This window comes from Salvelinus alpinus, chromosome 17, assembly GCF_045679555.1.
Source record: "Salvelinus alpinus chromosome 17, SLU_Salpinus.1, whole genome shotgun sequence".
Classification (NCBI taxonomy): Eukaryota; Metazoa; Chordata; class Actinopteri; order Salmoniformes; family Salmonidae; genus Salvelinus; species Salvelinus alpinus.
In genome coordinates this window covers 10,524,406-10,538,549 of record NC_092102.1, presented here as the reverse complement: position 1 = coordinate 10,538,549, position 14,144 = coordinate 10,524,406, and the positions used below count along the sequence as shown (strand labels likewise).

Sequence of the window (14,144 nt, the reverse complement as noted above, 5' to 3'; positions counted from 1 at the left end):
CCACAACATTGCTATGTGACTCTGTGTATCTGAAAGTAGTCCCTGCAAGGTGTCCAGCCCCTCTCTAGGAAGCAGAGATGCTAGAGGCTGAACCCAGTGGAGGCCAACTCGCACAATTTCTACTAGAATCACGATACCTCACTCTATCAATGCTGGTATGTACTGGAGTAGAATTTATGATCTGTGTAAATTAGCATTTTGTCTTATGTCAGTTTTTAGTACTGTAGAAATAGATAATGTAAGTTGTGTATTTATTTATATTGATGCAATAGTAATGTTCGCTGAGGGAAAACCCTCAGCTTAGCAGAGGCAAAGTTTGTTCGAGGTTTTATGCTAAGGAGGTACCGCTCCTTAAAAGCAGTACGTCTGAAAGATGTTTGTTTACAGTTGTGTAGTGGAGGAATGGGTAGGAGCCCAATACTAAATCATAGAATTGTCTTAAAATTGTCCAGACAGTTTTCTGGAGTTTCGTTTTTAGTCCAAGAATGAAGGTTGGCCTGTGTCTCAGTCGTTCTCTCCTTATAGACGGCAATCTTTCCATTTAAACAATGGATATAAGTTAGTATTATAATAGTACTGTATTTTTTATATTTACATTTGATCGTGTATGATAAACCTACGTTAATAAAACAACAAGGTTAACCTTTCTCTTACTTCTGGTCTCGGTGAGATTGTGTCTTAACTTAGAGCCAGCAAGGAGCCATCATGGCGACAGAGGAATTCTTAGAAAATACTTTCTCCTAAAGTTCTAATTAGTGAATATGGAGCTTTTCGAGCTTTCTGGAAAAAAAGGCTGAAGACCTATTTGCTACTTTCACACGCTTCTCCATGGCAACAGGTTAGGAGGTACTTGCAGCAAGAATCCAGTTTTCCTCATACATGGAAGTGTAGAATTTGTCTTCTTTCAGCGCAAATTGCGTGGAGGGTCTAGTAAAGATGCTCACGAGTCACTGTCTCTCCGTAAAAACATTTGGAGGGTTGCATTTTAAACAGGGTACTGTTCCAAAGTGCTGTTTGATTGTGTACTATAGGAAACCTAGCTGCATACCTTTTTAAGAGTTGAAGTCCTAAAGAATATCTTTTGAATCTCGGTCCCCGGTTTGAAGAATTGCTTAATTTATCCCAAACTATTATTGGTAATTTACTTCCTAAAACTCAATATCACCTCTGCAGAGAGCGGCAACGCAATTAGACAATAGATAATACGCAATGAAACTATTAGATAATAGATGATAATAGATACAATATCTGAGATCAGATACTGAGATCTGACATTTGACATTTGGGAGAATATTTGGATCGATCAATTACTAAACATACTCACATCTCCAATAACATTGAGATTGGATTCTGACACCATCTTCTGGCTCAGTGTAGTGGCTTAGTTCGAGAGAACCGTACCAAGTCTCCATGTGGCAGACTTATCTTTTATTTCATTGTACTTTTCTTTCTCTCTGCGGCCATATCGGCCCCACATCAGCTTTTGTAAGGAAGGAACAACAGGGAAAGCCCAAGAGATCTCCCGGACTGTTCTTATTTATTTATGTATCTATTTCTGAATTTATTTATGACTCCCTCTGCTTGCTCGGGCCCCAGTTGCAGGCTGTCTTTCCATCTAAATGTGAGTGGCATACGAACACAAGTCTTTGTCTGAAAACAAAACAAAATATGAAGTATGTCGAAATCCATATCTTTGCATTAAGCCTTTGTTTTCTGACAATGATTTTTTTCTCACCAAAACACCTTACATACGTACATTTTGGTCTAGAGAATGAAGATATCACTCAGCAATGGTAATTAAAGCGTTGTCCTTTTTTAACTGTTCCTGTATATTCGCATGAGCCCATATCACATGGTCATTTGAACTTGAGTCAGGGCAGGCTATAGTAAAGGATGTGGATCACCTGCAGTTGCAGGTTGTAGCCAGCTGTGTGGTGTGTTTTTTGTTTTGAGGTCGGAGGAGGAGGAGGAGGAGGAGGAGGGAGGGCTCTGCAGTAGCGCTATAGCTGCAGGCAGCAGGTGTTCCAAGCAGGCTGTCGTCTCTCTGGCTGTGTCCCAAATGGCACGCTACTCCCTATATAATGTACTACTTTTGATCAGATGGGCACTGCTCAAAAGCGTTGCTCTATATAGGGAATAGGGTGCTATTTGGGATGCAAAATCCCTCTACACCTGCATGACACCTCCATGGCCCCACCATGGCAGCTGCCTATATCCCCTTGTCCCCTCTGTCCCCCTGTCTGTCAGTGCAGTCTCAGTCGTGGTGTCAGACATGGCATCGGGGTGCCCAGGCTGCCAAACCGTGCCAGCCAGTGTCCGCTAACACTATGAGCTCCAGCTTTGTCCAGCTCCTCTTTGCCAATGTCACAGCAGGGCACTGTGGGGTTGCCCTCTGCTATTCTGTTCCCATGCCAGGAGAATATGCTTTTCATGGCATTTGGAGAGTCTAATTTGTTTCTCCTTTGGTAATGTCAGAACAGCAGCTGCTTACTCCCTTTGGTTGAAGTTTCAACAACTTTCCCAGTGAACCTTTTCTGTGGGAGCTATTTTCTGTTTGGGTCCCGCTGTAGTTTCATGAACGTTTTCTAGTCACTTGTGAGTTATTATGGACACTAATAGACAGGGTCACAACACATTATACAGTGTCTTCAGAAAGTATGCAGTATTCGTACCCCTTGACTTATTACATATTTTGTTGCACTACAGGCTGAATTCAAAATTGAGTACATATTTTTTGGGGTTCTCACCCATCTACACACAATGCCCCATAATGACAAAAATGTTGCACATTTACTGAACATGAAATACAGAAATATCTTATTTACCTACATTTTCACACCCCTGAATCAATACTTTGTAGAAGCACCTTTGGAAGCAATTACATCTGTGAATTTTTTGGGGTAAGTCTCTAAGAGCACACCTGGATTGTGCAACATTTGCCCATTATTCCTTTCAAAATTCTTCAAGCTCTGTCAAATTGGTTGTTGATCATTACCAGACAACCATTTTCAGGTCTTGCCATAGACTTTCAAGCAGATTTAAGTCAAAACTGTAACTCAGGAACATTCACGCTCTTCTTGGTAAGCAACTCCGGTGTAGATTTGGCCATGTGGTTTAGGTTATTGTCCTGCTGAAAGGTCAATTAATTACCCAGTGTCTGGTGGAAGCGGACTGAATCAATCAAATGTATATATAAAGCCCTTTTTACATCAGCTGAACCAGGTTTTCCTCTAGGATTTTGCCGTTCCATTTCTTTTTTATCCTGAAAAACTCCCCATTCCTTAACGATTACAAGCATACCCATAACATGATGCAGCCACAACTATGCTTGAAAATATGGAGAGTGGTACTCAGTAATGTATCGTATTTGCCCCAACATAACACAGAATGCATATTTTGGAATATTACATTTTTTACAGGCCTCCTTTTTACAATGTTGTTGATCCATCCTCAGTTTTCTCCTATCACAGCCAATAAACTCTGTAACTGTTTTAAAGTCACCATTGGCCTCATGGTGAAATCCCTGAATGGTTTCCTTCCTCTCTGGCAACTGAGTTAGGAAGGACGCCTGTATCTTTGTAGTGACTGGGTGTATTGATACACCATCCAAAGTGCAATTAATAACTTCACCATGCTCCAAGGTATATTCAATGTCTGTTTGTTTTTTTACCCATCTACCAATAGGTGCCCTTTGCGAGACTTTGTAAAACCTCCATGGTCTTTTTGGTTGAATCCGGTTTTGAAATTCATTGCTCGACTGATAATACAGATAATTGTGTGGGGTACAGAGATGGGCCAATCATTCAAAAATCATCTTAAACGCTGTTATTGCACACAGAGTCCATGCAGCTTATTATGTGACTTGTTAAGCACATTTTTACTCCTGAACTTACTTACGCTTGCCATAACAAAGGGGTTGAATACTTATTGACTCAAGACATTTCAGCTTTTCATTTTTTATTAATTTAATTAATAAAGAAACATAATTCCACTTGTACATTATGGGATATTGTGTGTAGGCCAGTGACAAAAACACAACAAATGTGGAAAAAGTCAAGGGGTGTGAATATTTTCTGAAGGCTCTGTATGTGTATTATAAGGCTTTGTAAAGGATGTTATTGCATTATATGTATGTACTTCATAAAAAAGTGATACCAGGAATGTCTCTCTGGTCTAATGGTCATCCATACCAGCCCAGCCCACGCGTCTGTTTTCCCCCCTCTATACACCGAACAAAAGACTGAGTTTGGTAATCACTGTCTGAGAGTCAATGGAACTCTGAAAACATGTGACTGGACCCAATAGTTTCCTTTCAATGTGATAATGAGATACAGTGTCATTTTGTTATTTTACTCTTTTCTCCTTAATTGATTCAGAAATAGCCTCCAAATTGTCAGTTGTCTGAACACTTTACTGATTTACTATGGATCTTTCTAGAAATATATTCACAAACCATCTATCAGCAGTGTTCTCCTCTAAAAGTTGTATATTTTCTATTTTATGGGTGAGTAGAATTCGGAGCTCATTGGATTGAATGGATCATGGTTCTGATTCTCAAACAATGAAAAGAACATCTTTCTTTTCCATTGTAATCCGTCAAAGTTACCCTGCATTAGAGCCTGTTGAATATAGTAGTAGCATCTGGGTCATGGCATCTCTATCAGTCTGTCAGTTAGTCTGTCCTGTGGACTGGACCAACTGGGGATGATGAGGGTGGTATTGATCAGTTTAGGGATGAGCCGAGGATGAGATGATTGTCTTCAGTGTGCGGCCTAGGCCATAAAACAGAATCTCATGTTCCTCTTAGCTGTCACCACCACATCCAATCGCTACCCCCCTTCCCTTACCCTTACCCTATTCCCCCCCCTCCCCCCCTCCCACCTACCCAACTCTTGAGGGAGAGCTGAGTCAGGCGGCTAGGATTAAACCCCCCCCCCCACACACACACACACACACAGCCCCTGTAGCCCAAGCACAGATTATGACCTTGGCCTGGCCACCCGTGCAGGGGGGAGGAGCTGTCCCTCTTTATCCAACCATGCAGGGACTGCGCAGGAAAAGTGTGCTAATTACCAGCGCTAATGATGTCCTTGTTCGTCACAGCTTAGCATCGCTACATTGCCATGCGATAATAACCCCGTAGCCTCAGTGAGAAATTCAGAGTAGCATTATGACGATCACTTTCAATGATAGGGAGCAGGTAGGGTCAGGGGGTTTAGTTGCTAGCGGATCTCAATTTTGCGGATCTGTGATTTTTTGCATGATGTAATCTAAATTAGCCAGTATGACTATGAACCTTAACAAAGTAGACCTGAATTGAGTGTAGCAAAAACATAATAGAAATTTGATTTTCAACTTCTTTACAGGTTGTATTTTGATTGAGGTCCAGGGCTTGGTTGGAGTAGTGTCACCGAAAGTGTGACGTCATGGCACAACTAAAGCATAATTTGTCACTTAGCTATTAGGCAGGACTTATTTTGTCTGCGTTCGGTTATGTTTTAAGTTTGACTCATTGATTCCCGTTGACTGACAAGCAACTGGTATCCCAACGTGGTCAGAATCAGACAAAATAAATTCCCCCGCATCTGTTCCGTACAATTTGGAAAACAGCTCGGAGCACGGCAGCCTGGCATTACGGAGCTAGAGCCTATAATCATTGTGCTGTAAAAAGCCAGAATCCAGCAGCCGCAAACCATGTGGCCTCCTCAGAGTGGTGGCCAATCAGAACCATCCCCAGCCACTATGCCTTGTCACCCTGACTCCCTCCACTGTCTCTTCCTGGTTAGCAATAATGTTCCCTGAACATATGGGGGAAATTCTGGATCCTGTTCTTATGTCAGACAACTAGTATGTTCACCAAACTTGATTTGAACATATTCAGTTGAACTTGATACTCCAAATTTAAGGAAACAGGAGAAAAGTATTAAATGTAATGCCATTTATTCACATCTTCCTTATCTGTATTTTGTATTTTCTGCAATAAAATAACACTTGAGGCATAACTTTTGCAGAATTGAACATTCAATAGACCAAACCTTTTCGACCGTATGCCCCATAGCCATATAGTGATGGAGAGATTCGTCTGTGATATTCCCTCAAATGCTAAGCGCCTATTTTCCATCGTTATGCCGTTTAATGCGATCAGAGCGCTAATCAGATTGCGTTGAAGTAACTCCATGACACAGTTGTGTCCGTAGTTGCTGCTGCTGGATTAGAGGGAGCTGGTAGGGCATTGGGCATGGCAGGCAGATCCAAGCCCTAATCTCTAAAACCCTCCTATGGTTTGGCCTTGAACAGAGGCTAGGACAGTGGTGTCACTGTGGGAGAGAGGGCTTTAAAGTCCAGGGACTACAGTTGAAAATGAAACAACTTCTGGGTTGTACCATTGGATTAATATATTTCTTCTGCATCTGTAAATACCAACCATTAGTCTGTGTGATTAACGGGGGCTGAGCTAGAGTGGTGTTTGTGAGAAGGTGCCCAAGGCCGAATCTTTTTACAAAAACGCCTGTAAAGTCTCAATGGTTTGAGCTACAAACGTATATGAAAAGCTGAGGCTCTCATGAACACGCACATGTAACATGTTTTGCTCTATGACGCTCACAAGTGACACAAGAGTCGTTAAGGGGTAAGGGGTTCTTCTACATAGAAGATCATAGGAAGTCCCAGGGCATAGTGTCTGTAATACTGTAATAAGCTCACATAGTTGCTGTCACAAACTCTGCCCAGTTGTCACTGACTAGTTGGATATTCATTTCCCAGTGAGCTAATAATTTCTGTACTTACAGCATTCATATAAATTCATTTTTATCAGGTTGTTGCTTTGGCAGACCCTAATTTTTTTTGACATTTGTTAATAAAACTAATGAATGCAACTGTTGGCTGTAAGTGCACTTCATTTAGCAGCCCTAGCACCAGGAAGGCAAAGTGTTCCCATTTTTAACCATTTCATGTGTCTGAAGGTAGAACTCCGCCGTCCTGGCAGGCCCAGAGAGCAAATCAAGAGCACCTATAGGCCTACCGCTGGCCAATCAGACAGCTCAGATCACTGTGTCTGCACAGTTTCCTCGAGCCACAGACTGTAAAAAGAAGCCTCAAACACACAGCAAAGTTGATACTGTGAGATTTCAAGACTTTTAAAACCATGACTAGAGAGAGACTTAATGAATACAGCAAAGAGCTGCTATTTTCATGAATAAATTCATGTCTAAGCTGTTACTAAGCACTGTCATCACTTTGTTCAAAGCCATAAAATGTGCGTTCTCCCTACTTTCACTCACGCTACGACCAGCACTGCAGATGCAATGAATGAGTATAGCAAAGTGTTCAGATAAGATAGCGTTTGTTATTATTAGCAGCTTGGGTCTTTTTTAATTTGGAGGAATATTTCACTTTCTCAAGTCATCGGAGTAACAACATGAATTGGTGCGTGAGGCAGAAACAATGCAGCGCGACTTGAGTTTCGCCATCAGCTGGAAGACGGTGTCCCCTTTTCTCAGAGGAGGGAGAGCGGAGGGACGGTAAGTCGGGTGAGTGGCAGCCTCACTGCTGCTCCCTCCCCCCAGACTGACCATCAAATGGCGGCCATCCGTCCAGTAAAAAAAAATAGAATCAAATTATTATGCTCGCTCAGCTGTGCCTCGCAAGTAGGCTAATACGACAAATTAAATCAAATCAAATCAAACTTAATTTCTCACATGCACAACAAGTGTAGACCTTACCGTGAAATACTTACTTACAAGTCCTTAACCAACAGCGCAGTTCAAGAAGAGTTAAGAAAGTATTTACCAAATAAACTAAAGTAGAATATAAAAATAAGAAAAAGTAACACAATAACATAACAATAACGAGGCTATATACAGGAGATACCGGTACGGAGTCAGTGTGCAGGGAGTACAGGTTAGTTGAGGTAATTTGTACATGTAGGTAGGGGGTGAAGTGACTATGCGTAGATAATAACCAGCGAGTAGCAGCAGTGTACAAAATGTCCAGTGGACAATGTAATAGTCCGGTGGCCATTTGATTAATTGTTCAGCAGTCTTATGGCTTGGGGGTAGAAGCTGTTAAGGAGCCTTTTGGTCCTAGACTTGGCGCTCCGGTACCGCTTGTCGTGCGGTAGCAGAGAAAACAGTCTATGACTTGGGTGACTGGAGTCTCTGACAATTTTATGGGCTTTCCTCTGACACCGCCTATTATATAGGTCCTGGATTGCAGGAAGTTTGGCCCCAGTGTTGTACTGGGCTGTACGCATTACCCTCTGTAGCGCCTTACGGTCGGATGAGGACGAAGTTTGCCAGATAGTTTTAGCAGTTTTGAGTTGTCATGTGACATGTTTCATTTACTGTAGCCATGTAATGTTATGTTATGTTATGTTGTGTTGTGTTATGTTATCTTTTGTTATCTTAGGTTGTCTTATGTTGTGTGTTATATTGTGTTATGTTATGTATTATGTTGTGTAATGTTATGTTGTGTAATGTTATGTTGTGTTATGTGTTGTGTTATGTTATATTGTGTTATGTTGTGTTATGTGTTATGTTGTGTTATGTTATGCTGTGTTATGTTATGTTATGTTTTGTGTTATGTTATATTGTGTTATGTTGTGTTTATGTTATGTTATGTGTTATGTTGTGTAATGTTATGTTGTGTTATATTGTGTTATGTTATGTTTTATGTTATGTTATATTGTGTTATGTTGTGTTATGTGTTATGTTGTGTTATGTTATGTGTTATGTTGTGTCATATTATGTTGTGTTATGTTATGTGTTATGTTGTGTTGTGTTATGTGTTATGTTATATTGTGTTATGTTATGTTGTGTTATGTTATGTTGTGGTATGTTATGTTTTGTGTTATGTTATGTGTTATGTTGTGTCATGTTATGTTGTGCTATGTGTTATGTTGTGTTATGTTGTGTTATGTTATGTTTTGTGTATGTTATGTTATATGTTATGTTATATTGTGTTACGTTGTGTTTATGTTATGTTATGTGTTATGTTGTGTTATGTAATGTTATGTTTTGTGTTATGTTATATTGTGTTATGTTGTGTTTATGTTATGTTATGTGTTATGTTGTGTCATGTTATGTTGTCTTATGTTATGTGTTATGTTATGTTGTGTTTATTTTATTGTATGTGTTATGTTGTGTCATGTTATGTTGTGTTATGTTATGTGTTATGTTGTTTTGTGTTATGTTATATTGTGTTATGTTGTGTCATGTTATGTTATGTTGTCTTATGTTATGTGTTATGTTGTGTTATGTTATGTTTTGTGTTATGTTATATTGTGTTACGTTGTGTTTATGTTATGTTATGTGTTATGTTGTGTTATGTTATGTTGTGGTATGTTGTGTTGTGTTATGTTTTGTGTTATGTTATATTGTGTTATGTTTTGTGTTATGTTTTATTGTGTTATGTTTTGTTTATGTTATGTTATGTGTTATATTGTGTTATGTTATGTGTTATGTTGTGTTATGTTATGTTTTGTGTTATGTTGTGTTGTGTTATGTTGTGTTATGTTATATTGTGTTACGTTGTGTTTATGTTATGTGTTATGTTATGTTGTGTTATGTTTTGTGTTATGTTTTATTGTGTTATGTTTTGTTTATGTTATGTTATGTGTTATGTTGTGTTATGTTATGTTTTGTGTTATGTTATATTGTGTTACGTTGTGTTTATGTTATGTGTTATGTTATGTTGTGTTATGTTATGTTTTGTGTTATGTTTTATTGTGTTATGTTTTGTTTATGTTATGTTATGTGTTATGTTGTGTTATGTTGTGTTATGTTTTGTGTTATGTTATATTGTGTTATGTTGTGTTTATGTTATGTTATGTGTTATGTTGTGTTATGTTGTGTTATGTTTTGTGTTATGTTATATTGTGTTATGTTGTGTTTATGTTATGTTATGTGTTATGTTGTGTTATGTTGTGTTATGTTTTGTGTTATGTTATATTGTGTTATGTTGTGTTTATGTTATGTTATGTGTTATGTTGTGTTATGTTGTGTTGTGTTATGTTTTGTGTTATGTTATATTGTGTTATGTTATGTGTTATGTTGTGTTATGTTGTGTTGTGTTATGTTTTGTGTTATGTTATATTGTGTTATGTTATGTGTTATGTTATGTTGTGTTATGTTATGTTTTGTGTTATGTTTTATTGTGTTATGTTTTGTTTATGTTATGTTATGTGTTACGTTGTGTTTATGTTATGTTATGTGTTATGTTGTGTTATGTTATGTTGTGTTATGTTGTGTTGTGTTATGTTTTGTGTTATGTTATATTGTGTTATGTTTTGTGTTATGTTTTATTGTGTTATGTTTTGTTTATGTTATGTTATGTGTTATATTGTGTTATGTTATGTGTTATGTTGTGTTATGTTATGTTTTGTGTTATGTTGTGTTGTGTTATGTTGTGTTGTGTTATGTTGTGTTATGTTATATTGTGTTACGTTGTGTTTATGTTATGTGTTATGTTGTGTTATGTTATGTGTTATGTTGTGTTATGTTGTGTTGTGTTATGTTTTGTGTTATGTTATATTGTGTTATGTTGTGTTTATGTTATGTTATGTGTTATGTTGTGTCATGTTATGTTGTCTTATGGTATGTGTTATGTTGTGTTATGTTATGTTATGTTTTGTGTTATGTTATATTGTGTTATGTTATGTTATGTTGTGTTATGTTTTGTGTTATGTTATATTGTGTTATGTTATGTTATGTTGTGTTATGTTTTGTGTTATGTTATATTGTGTTATGTTATGTGTTATGTTATGTTGTGTAATGTTTTTGTTATGTTATGTGTTATATTGTGTCATGTTGTGTTATGTTGTGTCTTTTTACTATCAAAATAAAGAGAGTTCCACACTCCATATATCAACTCCAAGTAATTTATTGGGTATTTACCAACGTTTCGGCATCACTCTGCCTTCTTCATGGTTCATGTTTTGTGTGCTTATTGCTATCCTTTGTTACTATGTGTTTGTGCCTTGTTGCATCTTAATAACGTGTCATATAAAGCAGTGTGTGTGAGTTGCTAACCCCCTGAATCTGTGCGTTTCAGCCGTGACAGTGACCTCTCTAAAATCATCTCCAACCTCCACCACACAAGACAGCACGGCATGCCCGAGGACCAGCCAGCCACTGACCTCAGCACCAACACAGGACACACAGGTAAGATACTACAAGACCTGGGACGGGGGTTTGGGTGTTGTGTGTGTTTCTATATGTCTGTGTATCTCTTAGTTTTTTTCCCTCTATTCCACCAATTTGCAATAAGGTTACGTTTTCTTTACATCAACATGAGTAATTCATCACCATTATGCATTAGTCCATTAATGTGCAGTAATTTGTTTGATTGGGGAATTTACTGTAAGCTTATTACTGATTCCTGAAGGTGGCTCTCAAGTCGATTACTTAAGGTTCTTGTTAGCCTGTTCTATTGCACTCCAGGTTTTCCCTTAGCCCCCTGTTTTAAATGACCACTAAATAAATAGCTTTGTTTGCCATTAATCCAGTTTCATGGGCGTAAAGGAACCATGGTGTGTGTTAAGCTACAGTAAGAGCCTTCTGACAGTTTACAGCCCAACAGTTAAACGCCCTAATAACACCAGCCACTGTTTCATCAGTTTTAGTTCTGAATCAGACTGTTTTAGTTCTGAATCAGACTGTTTTAGTTCTGAATCAGACTGTTTTAGTTCTGAATCAGACTGTTTTAGTTCTGAATTAGACTGAATGTTGGAACTTTATACTTTCAGGTCGATACTTGTGTAATATTTCTGTGTAACATGAAGTGATAGAGTGATAGAGTGATAGAGTGATAACTTTTCTGTTTTGTGTCCTTGTATATTGTGATCTGTGCCCATGTATGCATACGTATGCGTTTCATCAAAGGTACATTGAGAATTCTTTTAATTTTTATATAGCCTTTATTTAACGAGGCAAGTCAGTTAAGAACAAATTATTATTTATAATGACGGACTACCCCGGCCAAACCCGGACGACTCTGGGCCAATTGTGCGCCGCCCTATGGGACTCCCAATCACAGCTGGTTGTGATACAGCCTGGAATCGAACCAGGGTATGTAGTGATGCCTCTTGCACTGAGATGCAGTACCTTAGACGCCTGCGCAACTCGGGGGCAAAAAAAGTTGTCTAATTTTTCTAAAGATAGATGGTTCTATTTAGTAGACATTGAATAAACTACCATTAACAGGGATTAGCCGTGTCTGAAGTCCCCTAATGTTTTGGTGGACGAAGGTGTCTGGAAGGGCCATTTATACTGTAGGGACATACTGTATACTTATTACACTCTAAATGCTCTTTCATTCCAAACTATCTCCCAAATGTTGGGTTGGTAGGGACCCGCTGGTTTGTGGGTTAAAACTAGGTTTAGCCGAGCTAAAACAGTTTTGGTTAAATAGAGTTTGTCACAAGAAGTTCAGGATTTTGCAATAGAAGATGTCTAAGATGTTAGGTGGATCCTCAGCCTGAAATCAGTCTATGGGCCAGGAGAAACTGTAAATCATAGTTTGGTTTTAAACGGTCACCACAAACTTGTAAAGTGTTACCAACAAAGTTGATCAACCACAGATGGAACCGATAACGCAGTACCTTTACCATGTTCAAGTGGCACATTGTTCAGAGGGGAGAGCATTAACCCTTGTGGACGTTCTGTTCTTCTTCATCCCATTAGTCAGAGGGGCATACATGTGGCATAATCACAACCCAAATCCAACACCTCGTCTTCTACTGTATCTCTCTGATCTCATCCGTCTAGAAGCTTAATTGCCCATACGGTACATAATACAGAGGACTGAGGGGGCGGAGGGATGTCTGTTTATCCCCCCTCATTTGGGTGGGGGACGGGGGTTGATAAAGTCTCAGCTGCCCAATGTCTTTAGACCCATGTTTGGGACAGATTTCCCAAAAAGACCTGTCTAATCAGCTGCTAAGCCTAATGGAGAAATTAGCCTGTGAATGGTAATCTTAATGGAGAAAGACACAAAGCGATGAGGGAGGGTAAGGGGAGGAGGATGAGGGGGAGGGGGGATGAGTGCGGTGCGGCAAGCGCCGGAGGGGGCCTGGGCCTAAAAACTGTCAGTTTGAGCATTAAAGGGAGATTTAACAGGGTGGCTAAGCGGCTCGCTACGTGTCTGTAAACAAGTCCAATCCCATCAGCCACTGGCTCACATTCTGTCTGCCAGATAAATTAGAGAGAGAGGCACACACATACACAGTAGTGCGTGTGCGTACACACACACATGGGTGTATTTGCACATCTAACGCACACACAAACAAACACAAATGTGTACATGCACACGCACACACACACACACACACTGATAATTTATGTATATATATATATATATATATATATATATATATATATATATATATAACAGTTTTAATACCTGACACATGCTATGAACTTTTGAATCGTTTTGAATCGTTTTCTCCAAAGTACTTATATGTCATGATGATACTAGTTTCTATATAAACTACTTGTTGTGGTGGGATTGCTCCAATATCATAGCAGAACCAGACTGGATCCCAAAGGTCCCTACGGCCCTGGTCAAAAGTAGCACACTATATAGGGAACAGGGTGCCTTTTGGGATGCACCCCCCAGACAAACACTACTCCTAACACTAGTGCTGTACTTCTGTTACATACTTTAGTGTAGTGCTAACTGCTTTCTGTTCTGTTGTAGCGTCAAGTCTATTATTGAGCTCACTCCCCACTGTCTAACTTCCATAGCAGGCCTGTGGTTAGAGAAATAGAGAACGAGAGCGGGAAGGAGGGAGAGAGAGAAAGGGCGGGAGGCAGTGTGCCACAAGGAAAGTTCGGAGAGCGAGAGAGAGAGAGAGAGAGAGAGAGAGAGAGAGAGAGAGAGAGAGAGAGAGAGAGAGAGAGAGAGAGAGAGAGAGAGAGAGAGAGAGAGAGAGAGAGAGAGAGAGAGAGAGAGAGAGAGAGAGAGAGAGAGAGAGAGAGAGAGAGAGAGAGAGAGAGAGAGAGAGAGAGAGAGAGAGAGAGAGAGAGAGAGAGAGAGAGAGAGAGAGAGAGATGAATGAGCGTGGTGCCGGTATCAGGGGAGGGCGGCTGTGGCGGCGGGCGGCTGTGTGTGTGTGTGTGTGTGTGTGTGTGTGTGTGTGTGTGTGT

General features: G+C 39.5%; 1 protein-coding gene across 4 annotated transcripts in view; it reads left to right on the top strand.

The window, feature by feature from the left end:
- Nucleotides 1-14,144, top strand: part of LOC139542101 (sterile alpha motif domain-containing protein 11-like) — a 100,612-nt gene that overhangs the window by 35,049 nt on the left and 51,419 nt on the right. For all 4 annotated transcript variants that reach the window (XM_071347136.1, XM_071347135.1, XM_071347134.1 and 1 more), the window contains exon 4: nt 11,050-11,159. In XM_071347136.1, the coding sequence (XP_071203237.1) occupies nt 11,050-11,159 (110 nt within the window). The remainder of the gene's footprint in view (nt 1-11,049; nt 11,160-14,144) is intronic.